Source organism: Haliotis asinina, chromosome 6 (genome assembly GCF_037392515.1).
Source record: "Haliotis asinina isolate JCU_RB_2024 chromosome 6, JCU_Hal_asi_v2, whole genome shotgun sequence".
Taxonomy (NCBI): Eukaryota; Metazoa; Mollusca; class Gastropoda; order Lepetellida; family Haliotidae; genus Haliotis; species Haliotis asinina.
Genome location: NC_090285.1, coordinates 62132055 through 62159647, shown reverse-complemented (window position 1 = coordinate 62159647; position 27593 = coordinate 62132055). Strand labels below are relative to the sequence as shown.

Sequence of the window (27593 nt, the reverse complement as noted above, 5' to 3'; positions counted from 1 at the left end):
AAACCATACTCACTTGCATACGACAAACATGGACGCATATGGTAATGAATCACCATACTATCACGCCAAAGCATATATACCTCTAGTTAATCCTCTTTTGAAGACGACCTGCGTTCATATTATTTGTCCGAACTCCTGACGGCTTGAACATTCATTCCAATGCCTACCCACTTCCCCACCGCACCCCTCGCGCTTCTTAAACACGTATTAGTTACACAAGATACGGTTACACAACCAGGTCCGCTTCCGCCCAAGTTACACCATCATTGTTAAAGTCCTTATCAAGTCAGACATGCATCCAGCTACAGCTATTAGACATGTACTTACAACACTTTCTTTGTGTGTCGGTGACACGGCCAAACCCCGCATGGTGCTCGTTAAGATTAGATCTGAAGGACAGGCCGTACGCAACGCGATGTATATAAGGAGAGTTTCCATTACAAATCAAGCCCAGATTTATAATAACAATTCTTGCCCCTAGTTGTGTCACAGACGACTGATACCGGACATATTTGCATCAACAACACGTAAGCCAAGCGCCCCTGCTGATTGGCTTGTGATGATGACAGGGATTTATACAGGGGTCTTTCAGCTGTTGTTTGTCAAGCCTGTTTATGCCACAGCGCGTACTCTGAAAGAAAGAAAACACCTCACACTGAACGCTCAATGACGGAGGAACGCGGCGTGGCTTGTTTACGACTATTGCAATGCGCTTCGTGGATTGTGATTGAATGGCTTGTAGTGAATAATATCCACGCCTTTAAACGACCAAAAATCAATCACTGGATTAACTTATTTCAGTGGATGTACAGTATACAGACACATGGGAAGACTGTGCTCGGCGCGGAACACACGCGTTTCAGCTGCCGTGTATACGTGATTTAACGTTATCTATAGTATATTTAAATTAGGTTATCTCACTTCACCGTTTTGCTAGAAAGAAGGTGACAGGAAAAACGGACACGAGATAAGAAACTATTGCGAATAATGATGAAACTGTTCCAAGTGTGGATGCAAGGTTCGGGAGATCTGTTATTCTAACACGTCCAGGGGGTTGTTTACCGAGTCAGTGGTACTGGACAGCGAGTTGTGAAACTGCGTCGCGGATCAACGTATTGACGAGGAAGTATAATTAAGATGCTTCTCAAGCGTGTGTCTTGTTTCAAATGGATTATGATAGGACATAAAAAACGAGTGCAAACAATTCAGAACAGGTATGTATTTTAAACAATATTAATTAAAAAAACAAATATGTATTCCTCTGTGTTTGTATAAAACACCGAAAGTATTGCCCACCTCAAAAAACATGTTTGTCATAGTTTATTTTACTTTTTTAAAAAATGATTGTGATTTTAAGCCGCTCAGGCAGTAGTCTCGGTGATAAGTAACCAGACCTCATCTTCACAGTTGATTCCATGTGGAGAATCCAGCCCGGGTCTTCAACGCTAACGACCAGATTTAAAAACCAAATATGTATTTTCTGCTATATGCTATAATATTTAATTACAGCATCCAGGCAGCCATTATTCAACTGTTCCAGAGGAAAAAGCTCAAAGAGAATGAACTGGGCATATTGCAAGAAAACGTGAGGTACGTGGTTTACTTACCTCGTGAAAATATCATGCGCTGATGCACTGATGTTTGTTTTATTTATGTATCATGAGATGCACTGCGTGTGTTGTAAGGGTTGGGGCATGTACTATTAATTTTTTAAATAAACCAAATAATTCGGGGAAAAAAATTCCCTTGTTTAACAAGATTCACAGTTAATTACATGTCACCAAAGAGATTCAAGTGATGTCTTTTTTAACAGGCTATGTCAGAAACACGTTTCAAGCCGGGGAATGTGTGTGTGTGTGTGTGTGCGTGCGTGCGCGCGCGCGCACCGTTCTAACTAAAGCATAATTTCCAAAGAGGACTGCACCCTACATTTAACTCATCAACTGGTTTCAAATCATACCATTCTTCCAAAGACGAAGGAGTGGGAGCTACAATACTTCCCCATCACACCTCAACTGCACGTATATTCACCCTCGCATCACAATATTTACTGTAGCTAGGATAGTCAGCGAAAATATTCAGTGAATTCTAATTTACTCCAAATGCGAGTCATTCTCATAATGCACATTCATGAATTTTATTGAACCCCCGAATCAAATCAATTTGAAAAAAGAAACAACTTTCAGTAAGTCCATTTTCTATATTGTTGCTAATATAATCAACATAATCAGTATATTGATCTTGATAATGATCAATAGTATTCGCGGAAATTCGAAAATATATCGTGCAGGCGAATTTCAAGGCAACATGACCCTGACCACAGTCGATGCTGTTGCGCACGTAGCTGTGCACTCAGATGTTTTGATACACGAGAATGGCCCGAGGCTAGGTGGTGTTGTGGTAGTAGGCAGAACTACATCTTTGTGAGTTAATGTATTGACTTCGTGTGGGTTGTCACAGAGAACGCCAGGGAGCGGAGCAGGGAGTGAAGCTGGGAGAAATCGATATATAATACATAGCCCACTTTACGTTCACCGACTGTTACAGTATTCAGAATCGATAATATTTCAATGTTTTTTCAGGTACCTCGCGGGCACAGAGGCAGGACCTCTTATTTTAGATTATTACAAGGTAAGATATTATTATGGAACGATATCTTGCAAGGTGAGCTTACAGTAGTAACGCTTGACTACAGCCAGTGTTTAGCCGTACACACCCACATAAGTTTCAAACTAATACTCTCACAAGGCCTTGAACAAAGATTCACTTTGAAAGAAACGTAGGTAGTGGGTGTACAAGGCATTGGCAGAAGGCCGGATGTGTGACGTGTGGGTTTTCCCCAACAGGACACCCCGTTAATACTTGGATTGCCCCAATCCCCGGAAGGCGACAGCTCTTAAGAAAGACCAGTTCCTCGATAAATGAGCTCGGCTCTTGCGTAAGGAATCCTTGGCATATGATTCACTCTGTTGTTACCGGCAACGAACAACACATCTTACAGCAAGGACAATGTGGAGTTAGTAAACAACTTTTATTACGCTGTAGACACATCCTAGTTTGTATGACGTCACTGTAACATACATGGCAAGTCGTTGTTAGTGACACGTGTGTAGATACAGGGTGTCCTAGAAATTTCATTTCATAAATGTTTAGACTGGACACATATTTTGCTTGGCTTACGCATTCGGGGACTTAAGAAATCGAAAATTCGGGAGAAAATCAGAACGATATTATGAATTTGCTTTATTCCAACGATAGTGAAAGCAAAACTATCAAAGGGATTGTACATGACTAAACGTAAAGACACGGGAAATGTATTATGACATACACCAGGCCTCGTTATTCATCACCTGCTGACAGAAGATCAAAATGAGTGAAAAAAAACATATACTATGATTTTTTGTCAACCGTTTCTACAGTTGTCGCTATCAAATGTAAGCACCTTTCCCTCAGGCTATGTTCTTAACGGCATGTTGAATGTTTGGAGAAGAGCAATAATACTTCTTAATGTGATGGAACAATAACGCGAACACACAACAGGGAATTAAATTTTGAAAAATAACTTTAGAATAACATCGACACATATTTCCAATTAACCTCTTTTTAAATATACGATGTAGCAAAAATTCTAACGTTTGAATCACCAGCTGTTTCAGTAAAACACTGGTAAAAATCATATGTTCCTCTAGAGCAACGGATTTCAAATTTAACATTGACAGATTACAGAATTCATATATAACCAAAGCTCCTTAAAAATGCAGCATGGGCAGCTGGTGTTTATGCGTGTTCCGGACATCTTTTAAGTAAAATAGGTATTACGAACAAAAGAGTGGTCATTTTATTAATTAAATACACCAAAAGGATATTGTTTGTTAATATTTGTTTATCATATACTTCTGCAGTTTTATATTATTATATTTCGTGCGTCTTGGGCCAAGCTTTCGACGAAACCGATTTCCATGTATTAAGTATTGAAGTTATTTCAGTAATTCTATGAATGTTAGTTGTCGGACTATTGTGTTCTGCTGCATATGTCGACGTGGCAATTTCATCATGAGAACAACGTGCGAAACATTGTTTATGTTCCCTGATATGATACATCTGAAATATTGCAAACACGGCGTAAAATCTCACTCACTGCCAACACACCCTGTCGTAAAGTCGCCCGTCTGCTGGTCGTGTGTGTAGTAATATTTATTGTTTTGCAGGATCAGCTGTTGAAGAAAGGAATGGTCATTATGCGGGAATCAATCAAGAACGACAGAGGTGAGGTCTCTAATAATTGATAAAACATCATACAATTACAATATGAAACCCGTTTTTAAACTCAAGCTCTCCCAGTACATATATTCAATGTATGCAGATAGTAACTGTGTAAATTTTGGTATGTGTAGAAAAATGACCTCGCTGGATGACTCTCTCCATGAGACATCGGGGAACATTCGCATTCCACCTTTGTCATTCCCAACTGCTCACTAAATTCGCATGCGGCAATGTCCTCGATTATGGGATCGCAAAGTCTTTAATATAATTTTTATGGAAGGTTGTCAACGCACGAGACGCCGCAGAGTATTTTATACGAGATATATGCCGGTACGTTTATTGAGTACAGTTGCTTTCCAGGCATAGCCAAGATGTTTCCCCTGTATGTATTCCGTTATACCGTTACAGCCCAGCAACCTAAACTATAGCAAGCTACGTATACTGATAACGCATATGTGATTAAATATAAAAAAATACATTCGATATCACTTTTGCAGCCATTGCCATCTATTTTTCTAATCATTTTGAACAGGCACTGACCTCATGAAGAAGTTGGGAGAAACCTGGGATTACTTCTACACAGAGATACTGCCTGATCTCCAAGCGGTGCTTTACCCTCTCAAGGTGTGTTGAGTGAGTGAGTTTAGTTTTACGCCGCACCCAGCAATATTCCGGCTATATGGCGGCGGTCTGTAAATAATCGAGTCTGGACCAGACAATCCAGTGATCAACAACAGGAGCGTCGATCTGCGCAATTGGGAACCGATGACATGTGTCAACCAAGTCATCGAGCCTGACCACCCGATCCCGTTATTCGACAAGCAGAGTCGCGTTCTATGGCAAGCATGGGTAGCTGAAGGCCTATTCTACCCCGGGACCTTCACGACTCTATGTTTAACTAGACGCCGATGTGTAACTTTGGACATACCGCTAGATCATCACAAATGTAAATGGAATAATTAGCTTGTATCATGACACGTATTTCCGAGAAAATGTCCCGTGGCATTTTACAAGCACATTACACTTAACTAAGATGATGACACAGTGTTGAGACATGTTCTCACTGTTACAGACAACCGGAGCCTCAATTCGACAAGTAACCTTAGTGGAATTCAGGAACATTGTCATGCTCAAAGTCAGCATTGAAGGTAGGGTGCTTGTGTTCTTTATATAATTAATGTATGTAAACAATAACTATGCGCAATATATGCGTAATTTAACTATGCGTGTGTGTATATATATATAGTAACTGTGTATATATATACACACACACACATACACATATAAATATATATACACACACACGCATGTATGTATGTATGTATGTGTGTATGTGTGTATGTATGACATTGTATATGTGTCTGTATCTGCATATAGACTTACTTACCACTATGTGGGCTATATGCGAGCAGCATGTGAATATCTGAGTGTAGACCAGGTAGTTCAGTGATAGCTATTGTGAGCAAAGATTCACGATCCACACTGGGTACTCTAACGCGCCATCAAGACAGTCTCGGAATCTATCATTACGACATGAACTCTTTGTCAACCAGTTGTCCCACTGCCCCAACCTGTTTATGTGCTGGGGCCGATGGGGTAACGCCAAAGGTCCGGGTTTGATTCCCCACGTTGGTACAATGTGTGAAGCCCATTTCTGGTTCCACCGTCATTACATTTGTGGAATAAATACGGCGTAAAACTAAACTCACTCACTTTTTATGTTCAGACAGTCGTTGCATTATCTGGAATGGTGCTGACTGCGGTATTCACTAACTCTCTATCGATATTCATTTGTCCCACATTTACTTTCAGACGCCTTAGACAACCTGACCGGTGAAGTGCCTCCATCCATTCGGCAGATGCTGCTGATTCTACAGGTGAGCCAGTAGGCTGGTGACAGTAACGCCTACCGCAGCGAAGGCGTCCAGTGTCCCACCGGTATTAATGTTATTCCCAAGAACAGGCTTTTGCACTCCACATACGAACAGTTTGTGTAGCCTGTCGTGGCCTCAAGTTTCTGTTTATATGCTGCAAAAAAAACCCACTCACTGTGCACAATTTGAAAGGACGTCCATGATTGTCATTCAGCGTTTGATCGAACATTTTAGGATTACCGAATCAAACAGCATTCACTCTTTGAAATTTGGTTCCCTTAACGTTACCAATATTATTCACCTTTACTACATAACAGATTCACATTTTTTTCTTTTATTTTCAGAGTGTTTGCGAGCCTTTTCCTGGAGAGAATTATTTTAAACTGGAGAAACTAGTCGCTAGAGTTGTCGTTCCTTATCTTGGACTCCGTGGGCTCTATATGGGGAACCCCGAACCTGTCATACGGTCGTCATCACGGGTTGTCCCGAAGGTCACAGTTTCAGGTAGGTTCCGTGTAATGAAGTTAGAGAGTAAGTTTATTTGTACGCCACTCTCAGCAATATTCCAGCTATATGGACGGATCATGCAAGTTGGTAAACGACGTAAAGAAACACTGATATATTTTAGGTGGGCCGTTTTGGTGTGACAATCAAACACTATTTGACATCAGAGTAAGGCGACTAACGGAATCGAGTGATCATGCTCGCTGACGTAATTGCTGCATGTCATCGGATGCTCATGTCAATCACTGGATTGTCTGTTCCAGACTTAGTTAGTTTCCGACCGCTGCTATGTAGTCGGGAAAACTGCGTATCCAGAAATTGTCACATTTTCAATATTATTTTCAAAATACCAACCACTTATCGTGAAGTAAATAGTATGTGACGAAATTGTTCCACATCTTCATTAAGAAAGAGAAATCTTTGATGCCACACACGACAAGGCTTATTCTACAAATCAGCTCTTGGCTATTGGCGTCATAGGAGACAGGTTTTGTTTATTTGCTGTTAAACTCCACAGTCAGTAACATTCCAGCGAAATAGTGGGGTCTATAGATGGACCAGACATTCCAGTGTTTAACTGCATGAGCATAGATCAACGAAATTGGGAATTGATGACGTGTCAATCAAGTCAGCGAGCCTGATTGACCAATCCCAATAGTCGCCTTTTACGACATCTATTGGTTGTTAAATACCAATTCTAATCCTGGTACATGCTTGAACAATGTGAGAAGATCACATCTGCTGTGATTATATCGTTATGATTGTTTTCTATTTTCAGGTAGCAAAGAAGGTATATCCAAAGAACATGACAGGAATGACGAAACAAAACACACATGGTCGCCCGTGATGACTAAAAAACACGCTCACAGGTTCGGGAACGGTCTCCATGGTAACACCAAACTTGCACCTGTGTTTGAACATGTTTATGACGGTGGCAGAAGACATAGTATAATCTCCTAGCACCGATCTGTCTCGAATTTGTGACAAATATTCGATATGGCAGCTGTGTCGCCTTCTTTCAGCTAACACGTTACACATCTTCGGGATCTACTACCAGTCTCCAGAGAGTTATTCAACCTGCTTCGCCAACAGGTGGAGTTCAAAAAGTGACATCCAATCGGGAACTGCAAGTCAGAATTATCTGTCCCCGAAAGCCATGTCCGAGGGGCGTCGGTTGTGTCTGAAGCAACACTTGAGTAATGTTGAGAAGCAGAACGTATGGGATCGCGGTTAGTTCGAAAGGCGACTGACAGTTCAGAGATTCGATGTTCGAGAACTGACCCGGATGAATTACCTTCACGAGGCAACCTCGTAGCGGATCTGTCATGTCATTCTAGGACCATTTGTATGATGTTGGGTGATGTCGTTCGCTGTGTGCGTCTGAGCCCGTTCTGGAGAGTGGCAGGCGCCGCGTGAATTATATTGGATTTGCTTGCTTGGGCCAGATTTACTTTCGTTGATGATGTCTTGCTCAATGAGAGGACTTGTACTACATCCACTCTTGTCTTTCATGTACATAGCAGTGCCCGAGTGTCTGTGTAATATCATTCCGAGTGACAGGAGTAATACATTGTGGTTATTTTGGTAACAACAAAACGACATTCACGATTTGCCAAACATGTACGTTACCATGAATGTCACAAATGGATCTCCTGAGTGCTTTTTTTGGTTTGCAAATGCTTGCTAATTGCTAAAACGTATATACATAATGTAATGGCAACGATCTCATCCTTTTTCTTACGCTTAAGTCAGTCTTGTTCATTTTAATAGTAGGCTGTTCAAGGTTTACAAATCGGCGTCGTTGTTTCAAAGGAGTTGATAACGGACATATGGTATTGTCCTCTTATATGATGTGTGGATTGAACTGTATCTACAATAGATGTAAACCCTTTCCGCAGTCATAGGAATCTCGTGCATGTCGATTGTACGATTCTGACTATGTTCTGAGCTCGTGTTTATGAATGACCATCAGACAGTGATGATGCCGGATTCCCATCACCAGCGTGGTCAAAACACATGCAGAGTCAGATCAATTGTTCAACGAACAATGCTGTTTTATGAAGGTTTCATGTTTTTACGTCGTGTTCAAGTATGTATTGTTGCGTTGGGAGTATTTGGAAGGCGCTGGTATGTTTAATACCTGACTGTACAAACCTGTTTCTCATTGGGAAAGACACATATCAGGACCAGATATTACTACAGCAGCATGCGTTCTGTGCCTGTCCAGCAAGTTCATCCTCAGTGCCATCCTGGGTGAATTTTGGCATCTTCCGTGAATTTGACGACCATGCCAAATATGATTATCATATCATCTCATGTATGCACAATATCCGTATCGTAACATCCATGGCGGTCATGTGATAACTAAGTCATTCCACTTCATGATTTATTAATGTGTTTCGGATGCAAGAGACATCCAGTGATATAAGTTATTTATTTATTTTGTAAAGACAAGAATGATTTGTTAATATTGTTTAAATATTAAATAAATTCCATATGAAAATTGGGTTTCCTTGTGTTTGACATTTTATTTCCATGTCGTGTTGATAGTAGGGGGTGTCTTCTTATCAGTAATATTCTGGATTCCATAAATAATTTTAAATGACAAAAACATTCATTAGAAGTCAGTACACAGAACATTTCCGACTGTTATCATTATCATTTATTACCTAATATATTCAATAGTGATGATACGGTGTTCGCATATTGCCTTTCCGTGGCACTCGTTACAAACACGCAAGGACAAGTCAAGTGTTGAAACGAAAAGGCACTGGGACATCACATACTGACTGAAGTTGTGAATCGCTGCAGACACGATTTTCGTCCCTGGTGTGATCAACTGACTTCTTGTGGCCATTTGGCAATATTTACGCAATATCACAGCGAGGTACACCAGAAATAGACTTCACTCATTGTACCGCTCTGGGGAATCGAACCCGGCTCTTCGGCGTGACGAAGGACCGCTTGAACCTCTAGGCACTCCGCCGCCCCTGGTGCATAGGAATAATGTAACTAGGATCGAATAGCTGGAAATGTGACGAGCGTTGAAAAGTTCGTAGAATGAGCGTGCAATATATAGCATACTGATGCACTTGGTCTGTTGAGTCAGTAGGGAAACTGATCAAGGCCACCATATTCAAGTTAGTATGTCTTTGATGTTAGATGTAATAAAAGCTACAAATGTGTTGGTAACTTTGGGTTGGTTTTGCGGCTGTTCACGGTAAAGCAAAGTGCACAGAAGGTATCCTTATCGAAAACCCCCCAGGCCTAAACTTGCAAGGCTATTGTGTCCATGGATATGACAACCATATGTCGCGTCGGTCTACGTTCGTTTGACTATCACGTTAAAGCCAGGACCAAGCGTTGATACCATGAGCAACCCATACCTGGACGTCTTAATCCTGGAGCCCCTTTCACAAAGCAACCGTTACTGAGGTTGACCATAGCTTCCATTCTATAACACTGCACTGAGGTTACCCGGGATGTGACGGTAGGAGTATGTATTTGTGTTGCGCAGTTATTTCCCATTTTCTTGCTTGTAACTATACTCTTGGCCACACACGCACTTATTCTGAGGCAAACCTGGGCAAGAGTTATCTCCCCTTATTAATTTGGATTTTATTTGGAGATAATACTGATACCTCTGTTAACATCATTTTGGAATACTAATCTAGTGTGAATCTATTATACACAATTAATTTTACTTTACAAAAGTCTTGTTATATTTTTTTTATTGATGAACCAATATTTTTTTTACTTCTGAGTTTTTTTAGATGTGTCAGATCTCAGATCTTTGATTTTTGTGTCAGATTCTACACACTGCCTTGAAAAATGCTGTTTCTGCTTTTTTCATGTCGATATTGAAATATCTTCATCAGGAAACACACACTGAATAGTAAAAGTAAACAATTTACTTTTAAGCGAACTTTTATTGACATATTACTTTTAACAGACGGTTCCTCGGGGTGGCACCACTTGGCAAACAACTCGCTATTTATATTACATAATTGGATTCGGGACAGATGTTTGTACAAAATTATACCAAAATTCCTTTTTGCTAAACTTGTATAAAACACATATGAAGCGAAAGCTATTTGGGCAATACGAAGGCAAGACGTTTGATGCATATGAGAGCAGACAGAGATGTGTCATGAATAAGAATGCTGACACGTTTGTCATGCACACAGAAGTATACATGGATATTCCATGCCAAACAAACTTAGTGCATATGAACCAACTGCACTCTGTTAGAGTGACATTGTTTTACTTTTGTGTATTTGTCTTAAGGTTTGGTAACAGCTGAGTTCGAGGCGATAGCCGGTCAATGTGTTACGGTTTAGTCTGACAGTATACGTTATCACATCGTGTCGAGGGAAATACGGGGTTTGTACAGCCTTACTCGGAACTGATAAAACCCCGTATTTCCCTCGACACGATGTGATAACGCATTTATCTAGCTGAATGTTTTCACTAAATCAAAACAAAACAACACACATCGAATCGACTTGGTGCCATGTTGACACCAGCTGATCGTTTGACCTCAATGCACCGAACGTTACTAAAGGCTTGTCGGTGCACGCTTTTCTCACTTCGCGTCGTCACCGAGGCGTAGCGGAGTATACGACTTATATACTCCCGCTGGCGGATCGTGATGGGTGTACATGGTATTTTATCAGAGTCACGTGGACCAATTAAAACTCGACATTCTTACATGAGGCTGGACAAAACTCCCTATCATCAAGGAAAAGAGGCGGCATACTCTTCTGTCAAATCCAATCTACAATCGACTCTTTTCCGCAAGTGCAAGTGTTTTATACTTAATTTATGATTTAAATCAAAATGAAAAATATTACTTCACATCTAGCACCATGCTTTTGACAACTCCTTAAAGATAAACAGTATCTACACATACAATAGACTAGAGACTTAGGACTAGGTCTCTATATATTTAAGTTGGGACGATCAGCCAAGGGACAGTCAACCACAAATATTACCGTCGATAAGAGTTCCTCCCGTTCCCCCATCCCAAATCATATCTACAAACTGATATATACTAGAATCATTAACAAAATATAATATCGCAGTTACTGGAGGACTCACAAAAATAACTAAAATTAAATACAATGTATAAGGTTGAACCACTTAGTGTTACGTCTGTTAATCTGCGGAAGAAAGAATATGTGGGAACGGAAGGAACTCCTTTCTTACCGTCTCTTGGGAATGGGTGTAAATGCTTTCAGGCCATGACATTTGTAAACCAATGAAGGGTGGGTTAGAACTAATCCTAGCCACCCATATTTTCGTAACTAAACTCACTTCATGACCAATTAACCACAAGGCAGAGGGTGCCTGACTACACCGGGGTTAGCAATATTTCAGCAATATCAAAGTGGGGGCTCTGAACCGAAGCGAAAGCTTCAACCACTAGACCACCACTCTGCAGCCTACAACAAATCCACGTTTCGTAGCCACGACCTCGAAGTCTGAATATCAATACCCTAAGTGCGGTTACATTGAGACGTGATGTCACACCCAACACACCCTGATCCAGGCTGGACATTCAGTACAACACAATTACTAACTCACACACTGATGTTTTCAACAAAACTAACACTAGTACCAAATGGGAATGTTTCTGTGTGTCTTGCATAGAGATGTAGTCCTTGGTGATACTTCTGTGTTCTAAAGACAGCCTCCTGGCGAACTGAGTCCAGTTAACTTGTACATCTTACCATTTGACCTACCAGGTAAACTGGGCGTCTGGAATGTTTGGAACCTTGTCAGTAACACCGTTGTTTCAAGCAATGTATCTTCTCAGTCGTGCCATTGTGGATCATGGTTATGAATTTCTGATTGATTATGTTGATTGCAGGTGAGACATACTAGGGTACTGATGAGGAGGTGGGTCAGACAAGGTTGGCGTCCTTGGCGAGTTTGTAGAACAAGCTGTCCGTGTTCTGCAGCATATTGGCCGGAGAGTCGAACGCCACCACACGGCCCTGATCCAGGACCAAAATTCTGTGGAAGAAAGAGAGAGATATTTGAATTCACGAAATTCATGGCGACTGATGTGTACTTTAACGCCCCACTAGGCCATATTTCAGCATTAAGACGCGTAAATAATCGAGCCCTGACCAGACAAGTCATCGTAATTGGAAAACGATGATATGCAAGCACCAGGTCACTGAGTATGACCACCAGATTGATCCCTGTTACGTGCATCTTGCAACAAGCATGGAATTTGTAGACCAATTCTAATCTTGTCAAATCAGGTCTTTTGTGAGATTCTGCTATAAGTTAGTTCTTGTTTTTGTCTAATTGATCATTAAGTCGGTTTAAATCGATGCATTTTGTTTAACTGACACAATTAAGTGCGATAACTCGAGAGCGATAGCATTACCATCAAGCTAAGCTCTTTAGGTGTACCGCTGTACCAATTACACTCCTATTCCGAAGTACGCAGGATGTACTTTGTACATCTTTTTGAAATATATAATAACTGATGTCTAATACAGAGAGTTGAGTGTTGGGGTTGAGTCAGTGTTTGCCCGAGGAACAGTACAAATATAGTACAAATGTAATCTAACTGCGGTGATCTATGTCGGTTCGATCGTTTACCTACTACCTATCTACATGCCTACCTACGTACCTACCTACCTAATATATTGGAAAGAAATGGAACAGTGGCATCGCATGACCGTAAACGCAAAACGCAACGCCCCCTCTTTCTTCAACACGTGGGCTGAATTTTCAGAGAGTTTATACCCTGAGTAAGGAGTCAGTCCTAGCACTACTGCCACAAAAGTTGTGTAATTTAATGGAAACGTAAACTAGTGATGCATGTACTAGTGAATCCAGTTATAGGGAGTCGTCCCATTGCTTGACAAAATGACATACGGGATTGACAATGGACGTATTGCAGTATTATTTGATGCGGCGTATATTCTCTATTAAAGGTGATCTGGACGCTTCTATTGAATGGCTGAACAGAAAGTTTTGCCCACTAGATAGTAATGCATTGGACCAAATTCAACAAGTGCAGCTGGTGAACGTGTCATGTTATAGTCACGTGGTAGAATATAGTGCCAAAGTGTCCTCCTCCTCTGTGGGCCGACGTGACATTTTGGAAGGGGTGTGCCCAGTGCGACCTACCTGTCGTAGTCCATGACGGTGTTGAGTCTGTGAGCGATAGTGATGACGGTTGAGTCGTGGAACTCGGTTCTTATGGTTTCCTGGATCAGGTCGTCCGTTTCCATGTCAACGGCTGCCGTAGCTTCGTCCAGAATCAGGATCTTGGTTTTCCGCAGCAGACATCGTGCCAGACACACGAGCTGACGCTGCCCGACACTGAGGAGTCAACAATGTGATACGATCAGACTACAGCTAACTCGCTATGACGTTTATCATCGGTATCCAATTCTACCATGTCCGGATAGTGCTGTCCGGATTTCCTCCTTCATGTTGGGAGGATGGAAGGCATGTCTTTTAAGGCTGGACACATAGATATTCTAACAATGCTCTTTCACTTGTTTGTTGTGTAACGCCGCGTTCCAGCTATACGGTGGAGGTGTGTAGTTCACCGCTTCAGAACCATTCGTGACCAGATCATGTTTTTTTCTGGGACAAACCGAATAACGTGAACCGACTCGTGATGCTCTTGAAGGGTTTCGTGTTAGCCATGAAATCCGAACTACATGTACATTAGACAACAACGATAACTCTATTCAACATATGTCATATTTGGGATTTCACTTTCTTAGTAAAGTACAAATTGGTTGAGTCTCATCCGGGATTCGAACCTAATCGCCAGCACACAAAGACTCTGAGGGTGCGGGTTCGAATCCCGGATGGGACTCAACCAAAAAAAGTTCTAGAATTTGTACTTTACTAAGAAAGTGAAATCCCAAATATGACATATGTTGCATTTGACCACTTCTAAATGGCATCGTGTAGTGAAAACTCTATTCCTTTCTGTTTCCAATGGTACGTCATATCGCCGAAGCAGTCGCACATTTACTGAGGTTTCATTGTACATTTTTGTTTCAAAGAATTAAAACTTGAGAAATAACTAAAAGAAGAAGAGAAACATATTTGTTTAAGACATATTAAAACTTCATTACTTCCAGTTCATCTAATATTTCCAAATATATTTGTCTACATTGAGTTTAAGAATCATAGATGGGATTTGATTAACTGAGTATACAAAATAACATATCTTTTTCATATACAATGAATACCTAAGCAGATACTCAAAAATGACCTTAAAACATTTCTCAAACTGAATATTCGTGTTACCCGGATGCTATTCTCTTGATGGAATTATAAAAAGATTACTCTAAAACTATCATAAATGAATGAATGAATGAATGAATGAATGAATGAATCCCTCCAAAGAGATGTGAAACATAAGTTCAATGTTAGATTAGAATTAGTTACATATGAATGTAATATTATTTTTAAAGCGAGTCGCAATGTATTAACTATAGTTCCTAAAACTGTTAGAAGCGCACGTACAGTGTCAAACACAAGTCTGCAGTTTCGCCTCAAATACATTCAACTGGGCCCATGAGAACCATTTTGTAAAGAAACGCATAAGTGTGTATTTGAATCTCAATCGCATTATTCTTATTAACAACTCCACGTTAATTCAGTTAGCTGCATTCTTTGTACTTTCAATTTAACGACGTATATTTTTCATGATTTTTCAAACAATGACATAATGCCAAGGGAGTATTTTTGTGAAAGCACCGCAATCACCACGGGCGTTCGGATTGGTTTATTTTCGCACATAACAAGCAAAGAGACACAGACGAGTCATCGTGAACGTTACGGAAGGGCGCGACCGGTGACGAACGTAACAGCATCAACATAGGTCAGCTCATTATGGACACAATAATGATAACCAGGTCTGACAGTCTGACCACGCAATCCCGTGAGTGGCCTCTTCCGACAAGCATGGACTACCGAAGATCAATTCTAATCCGGATCTTCACGGGTGTCTCGATACGCCAGAGTATATAAGTAATCTAGTCTTTCCCAGGCAAATCAGTGAATGAAAACATGTGCAGTGATCTAGGCGGTCAAATGAGCCTGGCCAATCTATTCAATATGCCCTTACGATCATAGAATCGATACCTTTGTAAACAGTGAACAGTAGCGTTGCTAGTTACACAGCTACAGACCGATGCAAGTCGCCATCGGGCGGTTCTCTCTCATAGTCTGTCATCTCTGTCTTTGCAGTTTCAAAAAAAAAACCAATATAACAGCTGTACGAATTGTGTGAATAGTCTCACAAAACCCGAGGACACCATATCATTGGACACAAGCCTGACTGTTATTGCATATTTTGGTGTCACCTGAGATTTTCACCTCCTTCTCCACACTGGTAGTCCAGGCCGCTTGAGAGAGAGCCTACAAAGCCCTTCAGGTGGGCTTGACCAAGGGCCACCCAGATCTGAGCGTCTCGGTACTGACCGAAGGGGTCCAGATTCATCCGAAGGGTTCCACCGAAAATCACCGGGTCCTTAAAGATCAGAGGAAAAGACCGGATGTATTATTCCTTAACAATCTGAGCTGGTATGGTTTTAGCTGACACCATTATATTCATATTTTACTGGTTATCCTTGCACCTTCACCGTTCCGCATAGGTGTATTTCAGACTGCACCTGTATAATAAGAGTTGATAAATTCCGTTTTAGCACGCCGTGGTGAGATGTACATTGGTTTGGTTTTATAATACTTTGATTATATCAGCACTATCATTGACCACACCCTGAAAGGACTTCACAGATTGGATCCATGAATGAAATATAATCAGATCTGAGTGAGTAATATTTTATGCCGTTTTTAACAACATTCCAGCGATACCATGACGTACATATGTGGGGAATCGAACCTGGGCCATTGAGGTGAGGAACATAAGCTGGCTGGCCCCACACCACCAAGTCGTCTACATGCCAGAATGAGTGCCTATTGTGCGTACCTTTGGGAGAATAGTTAGCTTTTCCCTGAGATCGTGTAGGCCCAAATTCGAATCGAACCTGGGCCATTGAGGTGAGGAACATATGCTGGCTGGCCCCACACCATCATGTCGTCTACATGCCAGAATGAGTGCCTATTGTGCGTACCTGTGGCAGAATAGTTAGCTTTTCCCTGAGATCGTGTAGGCCCAAATTCCCAACGCTGTATCCGTCTATAAGGATGTGTCCTGAGGCTGGTTCTATCAAACGGAACAACGCCACCGTCAGCGACGACTTGCCCGCCCCAGTGCGTCCAACGATTCCGACCTGGGAAGTGAGTGAGATGGTTGTTATTTAAAACGGTTTTATCAGTGTTTTTTTCTGTTGCGTCACGGTTTGCAATTTATGTTTAGCAAACCCGTCGTTGGTGTCAGAAAAGCGGATACCATGCCTACAGACCATAGATCAATATTTGGACGAATGTGACACGGTAAATAAGTGGGCAACTTCACAAATGCAGTCAATAGCACAAATATGTCATAGCACAGTATTCGTGACTTATGCAATGCTTGACAAATACAGTATTTCATAGCAGACAATCGCCAGTGATACCACTGTTTCACCCTTGGAGACGCCAAAAAGAGATATGTTCACAAAAAGAGGAATCAATCCAAAAACATCTCAAGGGAAATATAATTCCGTGCAGAACGTTCGTTATTTGGCGTTTGGATACTTCAGCGGACAGTCCACGCACGGTCAAGAGGAATCAACGTTAATTACACGTTCTCTCCAAATTGGTCAAGTTTTCTGTCAGTGTAACCCGAAAATACCTTTTCCCTAGGGGCTATCCGGCAGGATATGTCTTTCAGGACCAGATCTAATCCAGGCCTAAACCTGGTGCTATAGCGGTCAAACTGGACTTCGCCTTTGTTAGGCCAGTCGATCGGAGGATGGGTAGAAAATATCCTTAACGCGGCCTGGAAGAGAATTGCGGATAAAAATGAGAATAGTTGATGATCTGACTTACTGCTATGATATGATCTTACTGTGACAAACTTATATATGTATAGCATAGTGAGTAATGTTTTTGTGCAGCCAAGGATATGGTTTACTAGCACTTTCAATGGTATACCTGGTAACTTGGTGCCTCTGCATTCTTGCAGCCCCTTAACTTGTGTATAGGAGATGGTTTAATACCCATCACCATTGGTACCTGTGGATTATATTAACACCCCAACCTTCAGTTTGTGTAAAGGAAAATACGGTTCTTGGCCTACCTCCATTGGTACCTCAGTGTATTCTTTCAGTCTCTCCACAGACACTATCTGAGTTTCTATGTCAGATGTCAGTCGCACTAGCCAGTTAAGGCTGATGGTAATCTGGAAGAGATGAACTGTCAAATCTGTCTCTGTCATGATACCAACAAAATAGTCTTGTGACAAATTGTCTACAGGTAAACCTAGCCAGGTTCGCATTAATGTAACAACGTAAACAGTTGTTCCAATCTTGAAATGAATCCTTTCATGCAAGCAACGTTTTAAGTTATTGCTCGCAAGGTTTCTCAATGGAAGGTTGCTGCTCTCTAACCATTGTTGAAGCATGATTATAACAACAATAATTTGAACACTGTTAATGCTCTGATAAATATGGATGTCAGTATAGCATGTACAGATAGATTTGCAAAGACCCAGGAATGGACCACCATTCGTTTTCTTACATCAAGAGCATACGACACCGAAAGTCCAATGGTGCCACCGCTGATGGAATCCTTCAGGAAGACAGATAGAAGAGACGCCAGGAACACCACCAGAGCTCCCAGGAACTCGATCCGGATGCCCAGCCATCTACCAAACAGCGTGGGATTTGTTTACAGTTACACTCAGTTTCCCTCGGTTCTTCTATCCAATAACTTCATCATCCCCCGTGCCTAAATTGCAGTGTGCCGAGTGAGGAAACAAACACATGCTCTGTTACGGTATGGTGACAATCACCGGATTGTCCGATTTTGACCTGATTTGTTTAAAAACAACATCATGCAGCTGTAATACTGCTGAAACAAATATCTTCTCATGATGTATTGTCACGAGTGTACAATCGACTTTGCTTTAGGCAGAGATTTCTTATGGATGTGAAAAAGGTTTCGTCGCATCTATTATGTTAACTGTATGGTTGGTGCCTGCCTCCGGGAGGGCGGGACATTCATACCCTTTCGCAAACACCTGGTGTCATCACAATTCCAAGCGCTATATTGCATTTTACGAAAAGAGGAATCGGTTTCGGCATACAATCAAGTCGTGACTGGCTAAACACTCTTGCTGACTTTAAAATTGTCAAAAGACAAGTTGAACTAACTCTACAGCAGTCTGCACTTAGTGTACTCTTAGTCGCGCCACTACACGTCATTACATTACTCCTTTTATTAAAATAAACACTTTGTGGACTTGACTTAAATTTGGAAGGATTCGAAGAAATCTAATTTATTTCAAAGCCATTCCCATATCTGCTCATTTCTTAAGTTATGCAGATCCAATGACTCCTTATGATAGGGCAGGTACTTTACACAGCTGGAATTTCAAGTTGTAATAGCTTATGCTCTTGCTGCTAACCGCTGTTATCCATTTAGTGAAGTGGGTGTAACACCGCAGAGGCGTAAAACAGTCTACAATAAAACAATCTGAAAATAATGGTAGCTTTCAAGATATCGACGTTGCACTCATGATATTCATTAACAAAGCCAGCAAGCTTCACCATCGGAGTTACCTCACATAACAAGCATGACCTGCTGAAGGTCAATCATGATCCCGATCTTCACGGGTGAAACAAGTGTTGAGTGAGTGAATGGGTGCTGGTTGAAGTCATCAATATCTCGTCATATCACAGACGGAGGTATATAATAACCAACAGGTGTGCTCTTGAAAGACCTGGTGTACCGCAGAAAATGAACTGATACCTGTTGGCTGTGTTGGAAGCGAAGGAGAACTTCTGGTTCATGTCCACGAGTTTCTCGGAGTGTCTGATGAACCTCTCCTCGGCCTTGTACGTTCTGATGACGCTGCCTCCAGACAGGGTCTCGCTGAAGTGAGCGAAGATGGGAGACCGAGTCTTGGACTCCAAACGTCGGAGCTGCCTCGATGTCGGTATGTAGAACCTCTGTAACATGAGTGAGTGAGCATAGTTTTACGTCTCTTTTAGCAATATACCAGCTTGGCTTGGGGAAGGGGGACACGAGAAAAGGGCTTCAGACATCGTACCCACGAGTGGAATCGAACCCGGGTCTTCAGCGAGACGAGCGAACGCTTGAACAAAATATGATACCAAACGGCCCCTCTCCAATCTCCAATATCAGCGAAGTGTAGCTGGTACATGATGCAATGATACATTTGCTAGGTATCTTACGGGTTGAATACCGTGACGTCTTCATTGATCATACACAACGTTCCAGGACTACTTCTGGGCCCTTCGTTAGAGTGTGCTACTGGTGATGACACCGTCGTTTCATACGAGATGAAACCACTGAATTTCAGCAGTTGTCGCACACGTTTGCATGCATAATGAAGATGTAATCGATCGTTTGTGCTGTTTATGAATACAGTGTTTTTCTCAGAACAATCTGTAACCAAACTCGAACCATGTAAATACATATGAAAAGTTTTGAAAACAATGTACATTTATGCGTTGGAAGTTTGACGGAAAAGAAAGAAATGTTAACAACTTTTTTCGATGTAGCTTTTATGTTTTGTTTGGGAGGTCTTTTATATGCATGCATATTTCATAGGATTATGTACCCCAGCACAGCACCTTGCACATTTGGGGCAATGACCGATGACATATGTCCCGAGGCAACAGGATCATCATTGACCCCCAGCTGCACCTGCACATACCTGTATGATGGCGTAGATGAAGAAGATGGGCACGACAGCTGCCAGGAACAATGGTGTGGTGTAGCTGACGACGATGACGGTACTAAGCACTGTGCACACACGGCCAATCCACATCATCACCGTGATGGGCAGCTCGTTGTCTAGAGTATCGATGTCTTGGGAGAAGCGATTCAGGATCCGCCCAATGGGTGTCGTGTCAAAGAAGGACATTGGTGCACGAAGGACATGAGCTAGCATTTTGCTGTGGACGATCCTGGAGGCATGAACCGACGTGACGGCCATCAGAATAGAATACACGGTGATGGCGGCAACTGTGTAGAAAACACCCTCAGTATTACACGCAACAGACCCTGTTAATCTGAATGGTAAATATGTAATAGATCCCCAAGGTTATCAGTTCGTGAGGATGAAGCACATGTCTCAGACTCCATTTTTTTATGTTTTACAGATTAAGATACATGTGCATCAGAGAGGGTTAAAGGTCATCCTGGCACAGTCAGGTTGGTAAGGTTCATCATCAGCTCAGGGCCCTTGCCCCTTCTACACGCTGCGCAGACAGCGACTGGACCTTCACCCAGAAAACGCTGCCTAGTCGATACCCAGCTCAGATACTCAAAGGTGTTTTGTTTTTCCCTCGATCACCTGATGTCCATCTCAAAGGCGCGTGATATTAGCAATCCCAACTCCCTGTGGATCATACAGTTTACTTTCCAACTAATGGCGACATATATGGCAACTGAGCATTCCGTGACATAAAATGAACCATCAACCTCACATATTGTATTGAGTATTGTAACCCACTGTAACCTGGGGTAGTTGTTGAAATTGTGCTGTCTTAAGTTGTCTGAATGTCGCACTTAATACTTCCCTCGGCCTAATTACCTTTACAATGAGACTGCTACAGTGTGTCACCATAGAGTACCCCGTTCCTGTCATATTCTCTGATATTTCACGTTCAGACTGGTTATGGGTTAATTTGAAACGCTCGTCCCCGATTGCGTTTGAAAATCTACAAAAACGTAGGGATTTCCCACGGAGCCAATGTTATGAGAAACTGTGAAAATGATTCACTGACATCGGAAACACAGAGTGAAGATTCAGAAGTACCTTGAACGACTCCAAACAGACCATAAATGCCCATGAAATATACTGTCCTATCTCGTCTTTCTGTACTGTTGGTGGGAAGGGAGACGTTGTTGAGTTGTGGGTCATCTGTCCAGTCGCTAAGCCAGACACTGGCCGCTATAGTTCCTGCCTGGTACAGGATGAAGGACAGGATCATGACCACGGAGCTCACGATGCCAAGGGCCTTGGCGTACGACAGGTACACTGCCTTCTTTACCTGTTGGGGAAAAGATTAGGATGATAAATTTATGTATGATCTCAGTATTTACACGTCCCCTACATAATGATCTCTTCTGACATAGCCGACTGTCATAGATCTCATAACACACTGTACAACACCTTCTATCATTGACCCTCATCACACCTGGCTCCACAACCTTTTCTGACGCTCATTTCACCTGACTGCACAACCTCCTCTGACCTGATGCACACAGCTGCACAGCCTCATTTATCTCTGACCATCATCACACCTGCCTGCATAACCTCACATGTCACTCACAACACCTGACTGCACAACGTCCTCTGATACTCAACACACCTGACAACAAAACTTCCTCTGATACTCAACACACCTAACTGCACAGCTTCCTCTAATACTCAACACACCTGACCGCACAGCTTCCTCTGATACTCAACACACCTGACTGCACAACTTCCTCTGATACTCAACACACCTGACAACAACACTTCCTTCTAATACTCACCACACCTGACTGCACAACTTCCTCTGATACTCAACACACCTGACAACAACACTTCCTTCTAATACTCACCACACCTGACTGCACAACTTCCTCTGATACTCAACACACCTGACCACACAACTTCCTCTGATACTCAACACACCTGACAACAAAACTTCCTTCTAATACTCACCACACCTGACTGCACAACTTCCTCTGATACTCAACACACCTGACAACAAAACTTCCTTCTAATACTCACCACACCTGACTGCACAACTTCCTCTGATACTCACCACACCTGACCGCACAACTTCCTCTGATACTCAACACACCTGACAACAAAACTTCCTTCTAATACTCACCACACCTGACCGCACAACTTCCTCTGATACTCACCACACCTGACCGCACAACTTCCTCTGATACTCACCACATCTGACCGCACAACCTCCTCTGATACTCACCACACTTGACTGCACAACCTTTTCTCATACTCACCACACCTGACAGCACAACTTTCTCTGATACTCACCACACATGACTGCACAACCTCCTCTCATAGTCACCATACTTGACTGCATATCCTCCTCTCATACTCACCACACCTGACTGCACAACCTCCTCTTCTATCAACCTGTTCATGTCATTTATTTCCACCCTGCTGTCCTTCCGATCCCGCTTTACTCTTGTGGAGGATGACAATCCCTCCAGCAGAGAATCTCTGAAAGCCACAGTACGTACACATTGCTGAGACATTCATGCTATATTTAGACAAAAGTGATCACTTTATGCACCTCTCCTTCCTGAGCCCCTATTCTCGATAGGGCCCTAGCCCTAGGATATCTTAACTTAGGAAAATGCTAAGATAGGTTCTGTCCTAAGTAAATCCTAGACGAAAACAACATGGCGTCGCACTTATTTGTTCATTCGATGTTTGGGAATAAAATGTCAATAGGAAGAATGCCTAAAGGATATATCGTAACAGGACCGCGCCCCTCGATGTATTTGACGATGTAGATTTCGTGAATCGATACCGCTTGTCAAGGCGACCGATTCAGGACGTGAAAGAGCTGTGTCGGCCCGAGCTAGCGAGAGCCACGCAGCGTTCAAGAGCCCTAAAACCCGATCTTCAGGTACTAATAGCCCTTAGATACCTTGGCAAGGGTGGTTTCCAGTCGGAGTTGGCTGATTTGCACGGGGTTTCCAGTTTACCGTATATCTTGCTATTGGTATCACTGTTGACATCTTGTCGAGGAAACTAGACTTTATTAGTTTCCCTAAAGATGCAACCTCACAGCGAGAAGTCAAGCAGGTCTTTCATGCACTTGCTGACTTGTTTCTTTATACAGATAGACATACAAAGTCAAACAAAGGAATCTGATAAAACCTTTAACCGAAGCCCTAGGTACAACAAAAGTTTGACATCGTAACGGTGGAAAAAGTTACAAAGCCAGTTTATTCGAGTGATTTGACCACCTGAAGTTTAAGGGAGCAGTTAAACCACCATTAGTTACAAATATGTCCCCAATGACGTTTGATCAGAACTTCGTGGTCACCTTCTCATTTTCTCAATAGTTCGATCAAATTCGTCTGCTGACGTCTCCAGTTCGCTGTCGGTAGTGTGGAGCACCTTCAGCCGCTCAAATACTTCCTTCTCCATCTCCTGAACTGGAATAAGTATATCTTTATTTAAGAGAGTTGCCATTTTTGATCCCGAGGATGTTACAAATACAACTGATGTTGTGCACTGACTAACCGACAACATTTGATACAATAGTTAAGCTTCGAGAAGACCATACTGATGTGTGACATGGTTGATTGTGTCACCCTGTTCAGATATCGATGATTGAGTGAGTGGGTTCAGTTTTATCCCACACTCAGCAATATTCCAGCTATATGACGGTCAATGGTCGAAGCTCTTGCTGATACTCCCTTGCAACAAATGTATTGAGATAAATACGATATTTCATACCAACGTCGTCTTCGGAGTCTTCTTCTTTAGTCTCCGTGAAATACGTCATCAAAAACTGAGAAAAGGCGCCATGGTGACTCATCAGCTGGTTGTACGAACCAATCTCAGAGATCTTGCCGTTGGCCATCACAACTATCATGTCCACCTGAGGCAGCCAGTGGACACCGTGGGTAACCAGGATGCGTGTCTGTGGAATATGGACCGCTGATCTAGTAACATCACGGAACATTCAGTACAAACATTAAAGAAAGAGTGAGCAACATACAGAATGGTGCATTGTTCCCTTTTGACACTGCTTGACATAGGATCAAGTTCTCAAAGAATTATAACAAAGTTAACTTGGAAACCTCACATACTAGTTGATAGTTACTCTTGACGCATCTGTCTATGTTACTTTTAGTGACTAATTCAATTCAGTTTGTAATTACCCTATACAAATTGGTTGATAAATGTATTTGGTTACTTTAGACGGATGTTTCAAATTCTGCAGATCCATGCAGATCTTGAGAGTCACTTATAACAGGATATGTCATTTAAACAGCTAGAATGCCTAGTCTGAACTATCTGTTGTCTCCATTTCGAGATACGGATGAAATATTGGGTAACACAATCTATATGACAATCCTTGCTCCTTTTACTACCAAGAAAAGATTTCTTATTTAACGCCGAACTCGGCAATAGTCCAGCTGTATATCGGCTGTCTGTCGATCATGAGTGATGAAGGAGGTTTTTTTATAAATCCTCACCTTCGAATTGCCAGTAAGGAACGATTCCAAAATAAGATCATGTCTCGTGTGATATTTTCCACTCGTGTGTTGTGTGATGTTTCATACTCTTGTTTCTTTATGAATCATACTGTTTTGTCGTCTCTGTCTATTACGTACTGTTTTACATAAAATCAGCATTAAGAAAAGCATTACACAGTGTTGCGTTAAAGGTGAATGATACGTCCACTATTGAACAACCAGTATACTGGGTCGTGTCCAACAGTTCAGATCATGCTTGGCCGACTACCTTCTTCTGGAGAAGTCCGGTCTTGCCCACCACTTTACTAAAGATGTGCTTGCCCACGTGACTGTCCACGGCACTGAGAGGATCGTCCAGGAGGTAGATATCAGCATCGTTGTAGACAGCTCTAGCTAGAGACACTCTCTGCTTCTGTCCTCCACTCAGGTTGATTCCCTGATAACGAGATATCACACTACATGAAGAATGATGTTCGAGCCGGCCGGAGACACTTTCTGCCCCTGTCCACTATTCAGGTTGATGCTAGGATCGAGATAGGAAACAAGTACGTATTCTAGATGTAGACGACAGTCCTGGCTTAATACACTCTCTGCGTCTGTCTGTGAAAAAGGTTCTTGAACACACAAAATATTCTAGAAACAACAGACGGTCGAGTTTGTTCAAATGAAATGTCTCTGTGCGGATTTGTTCACGAATCGCAATGACATAGTCATGATACCAGGTGTTCGCGAAATGTGGTGTCTGTCATTACCCTTTTGGCATGTGACATCTTTGTGGAAAGAGCATGCTTAATAATATATAAACAGTAGTGACATCAAGACGCCAAATGCGGAAGTTGTTGGATTAAAGTTAGACTCAAAGGAAATGTTGACCATTGGAAAATGGAAGCAATCCCTTTACTAAGTATTCTTGCAGGCAGATTATTTTTCTTTCAAGCATTTTTGTACTTATCAAAAGATCAAATATGCAAGGTCATTTACATGGTCTGTTTTGTCCTACCCCAGGGACATGAACGGAACTGACCGATCGCAGATTATGTATACACCACCTCCTAAATTTTCGAAGCTCTCTTAGCTCTAAGATAGTCGTAAGTTAATGTTGATATGTGACACTTCTGAATATCCAAAGCATTAAAAATATAAAAAGGAGTTTAAACAGGACTTAAAATCTTTCTGTTCAGCCATACAGTATAGAGATGCGCCAGCAGGAATTGAGCACTGGTGACTGAACCTTTTCCCCGATCTCTGTTTTGTCGCCCCCCGGAAGTATATCCAGATCTTGCTTCAGTGCGCATGCCTCCAGAACCTTGATGTAGTTCCGCCGATGGAAAGGTTTGCCAAACAGAATATTATTTTGAACAGTGTCGTTCTGTATCCAAGCTTGTTGAGGTACGTAAGCAACCCGTCCCTGAAAAAGTATTGAGAGATTCATATATAGTGTAGATGAAATATGAAAAAAAAAGAATATTATTAACATTTGCTTGGGCATTTTTATATGAATACCTTTATACCAAAACATTTCTCTACACGTTTAATATCAGTGAATTATCATGGTTAACACCTCCCTGTCGTAAGAATCAATAATGTCTTCATAAAGACATCATTTCACCTTCATTCAACAAAATTTCCATTTCCAAAAATATATACAACCCCATGAAGTCACCAAGGAAACATGGGAACCCCGTTCACCTCCTTGACTGACCATATATGGGTAGCCTCGCAGTGTTCACCTTTCATCGCATAGTGTTGATAGATTTGATCTAAAGACACTCAGTGAGAATCTTTGTATTATCCCTAATAAGTAAGAAATATTTATTATTTTTTTTACATTTAAATATAACAGTTTCTTTGATGTTTTATGCACCACACAGAATCATTACTGCTATATAACAGTACATGTAAACGGACCACAACAAAACTAGTGATCGATGTTGTGAGTGAATTCAACGCAGTCTGGAAAGAATGGCACTTTGCTGGATATGTTTTCGACAGGTATTCACATGGGAGTTTGTTTGATTACATGTATCATGTCCGGCTTATGTGTGTTAATGGCCTACATAGGTCAACAGAACTCACATTGACGTTGACGTAACCGTCAACGGTGTCCATATCGCCGAGGATGGCGGAAATGAGTGATGTTTTGCCCGACCCCACCTGTCCAACAACAGCCACCAGGCTCCCCTCAGACACGCGCAGCGTGATGCTGGGGACAGAGAAGAACGTGATATACCACTATTAAGGTGGCGTCGTGGTTAGCAAAAAACATGTATACGCTTGAATTTATAATTGACCGAAATGATTACGACGTCATCAAAGTATTGCTCGGCTTAAAAGTGGCACTGAAGCTTAAAACACGACTAAACTGGTTGGTTTCCTTTGACCCCACAGTTTATGGTAACATTCCCACGCACTTTATTCAAATCATTGAGAAGATCCACAAAAGTATTATTTTGTTGAACAGGGAAGCCCATTATAGTTTTGACAGAAATATAATTCAGGTCAATCAAGCATTTGAATCCATGATCAAAGGTTTCTGGAAGTGGCACTGAATTTGCAGGCTTGGCCGTTTGTAAGTCGAAGTGT

The 27593-nt window shown here is 41.8% G+C and overlaps 2 protein-coding genes across 4 annotated transcripts in view; one reads left to right on the top strand and one right to left on the bottom strand.

Moving 5' to 3' along the window:
* Positions 1 to 9144, top strand: part of LOC137286659 (proline-rich protein 5-like) — a 59693-nt gene extending 50549 nt beyond the window's left edge. For 2 of the 3 annotated variants that reach the window (XM_067818633.1, XM_067818635.1), the window contains exons 3-10: positions 1510 to 1590; positions 2583 to 2631; positions 4209 to 4266; positions 4796 to 4887; positions 5336 to 5411; positions 6076 to 6140; positions 6482 to 6641; positions 7420 to 9144. In XM_067818633.1, the coding sequence (XP_067674734.1) occupies positions 1510 to 1590; positions 2583 to 2631; positions 4209 to 4266; positions 4796 to 4887; positions 5336 to 5411; positions 6076 to 6140; positions 6482 to 6641; positions 7420 to 7601 (763 nt within the window). In that variant the 3' untranslated portion in view covers positions 7602 to 9144. Of the gene's footprint in view, positions 1 to 1509; positions 1591 to 2582; positions 2632 to 4208; positions 4267 to 4795; positions 4888 to 5335; positions 5412 to 6075; positions 6141 to 6481; positions 6646 to 7419 lie in introns of all 3 variants that reach the window. The other variant, XM_067818634.1, reaches the window with a different exon arrangement.
* A 3403-nt stretch (positions 9145 to 12547) lies between these two features.
* Positions 12548 to 27593, bottom strand: part of LOC137286351 (multidrug resistance-associated protein 1-like) — a 31605-nt gene continuing 16559 nt past the window's right edge. Inside the window, exons 15-30 of the mRNA XM_067818159.1 lie at positions 27087 to 27213; positions 26242 to 26418; positions 25279 to 25446; positions 24265 to 24451; positions 23849 to 23960; positions 22893 to 23013; positions 21589 to 21823; positions 20482 to 20792; positions 19551 to 19750; positions 18318 to 18444; positions 17878 to 17979; positions 17431 to 17577; positions 16769 to 16927; positions 15998 to 16164; positions 13794 to 13988; positions 12548 to 12659 (exon numbers count right to left, since the gene is read on the bottom strand). Coding sequence (XP_067674260.1) covers positions 12548 to 12659; positions 13794 to 13988; positions 15998 to 16164; positions 16769 to 16927; positions 17431 to 17577; positions 17878 to 17979; positions 18318 to 18444; positions 19551 to 19750; positions 20482 to 20792; positions 21589 to 21823; positions 22893 to 23013; positions 23849 to 23960; positions 24265 to 24451; positions 25279 to 25446; positions 26242 to 26418; positions 27087 to 27213 — 2647 coding nt within the window. The remainder of the gene's footprint in view (positions 12660 to 13793; positions 13989 to 15997; positions 16165 to 16768; positions 16928 to 17430; positions 17578 to 17877; positions 17980 to 18317; positions 18445 to 19550; positions 19751 to 20481; positions 20793 to 21588; positions 21824 to 22892; positions 23014 to 23848; positions 23961 to 24264; positions 24452 to 25278; positions 25447 to 26241; positions 26419 to 27086; positions 27214 to 27593) is intronic.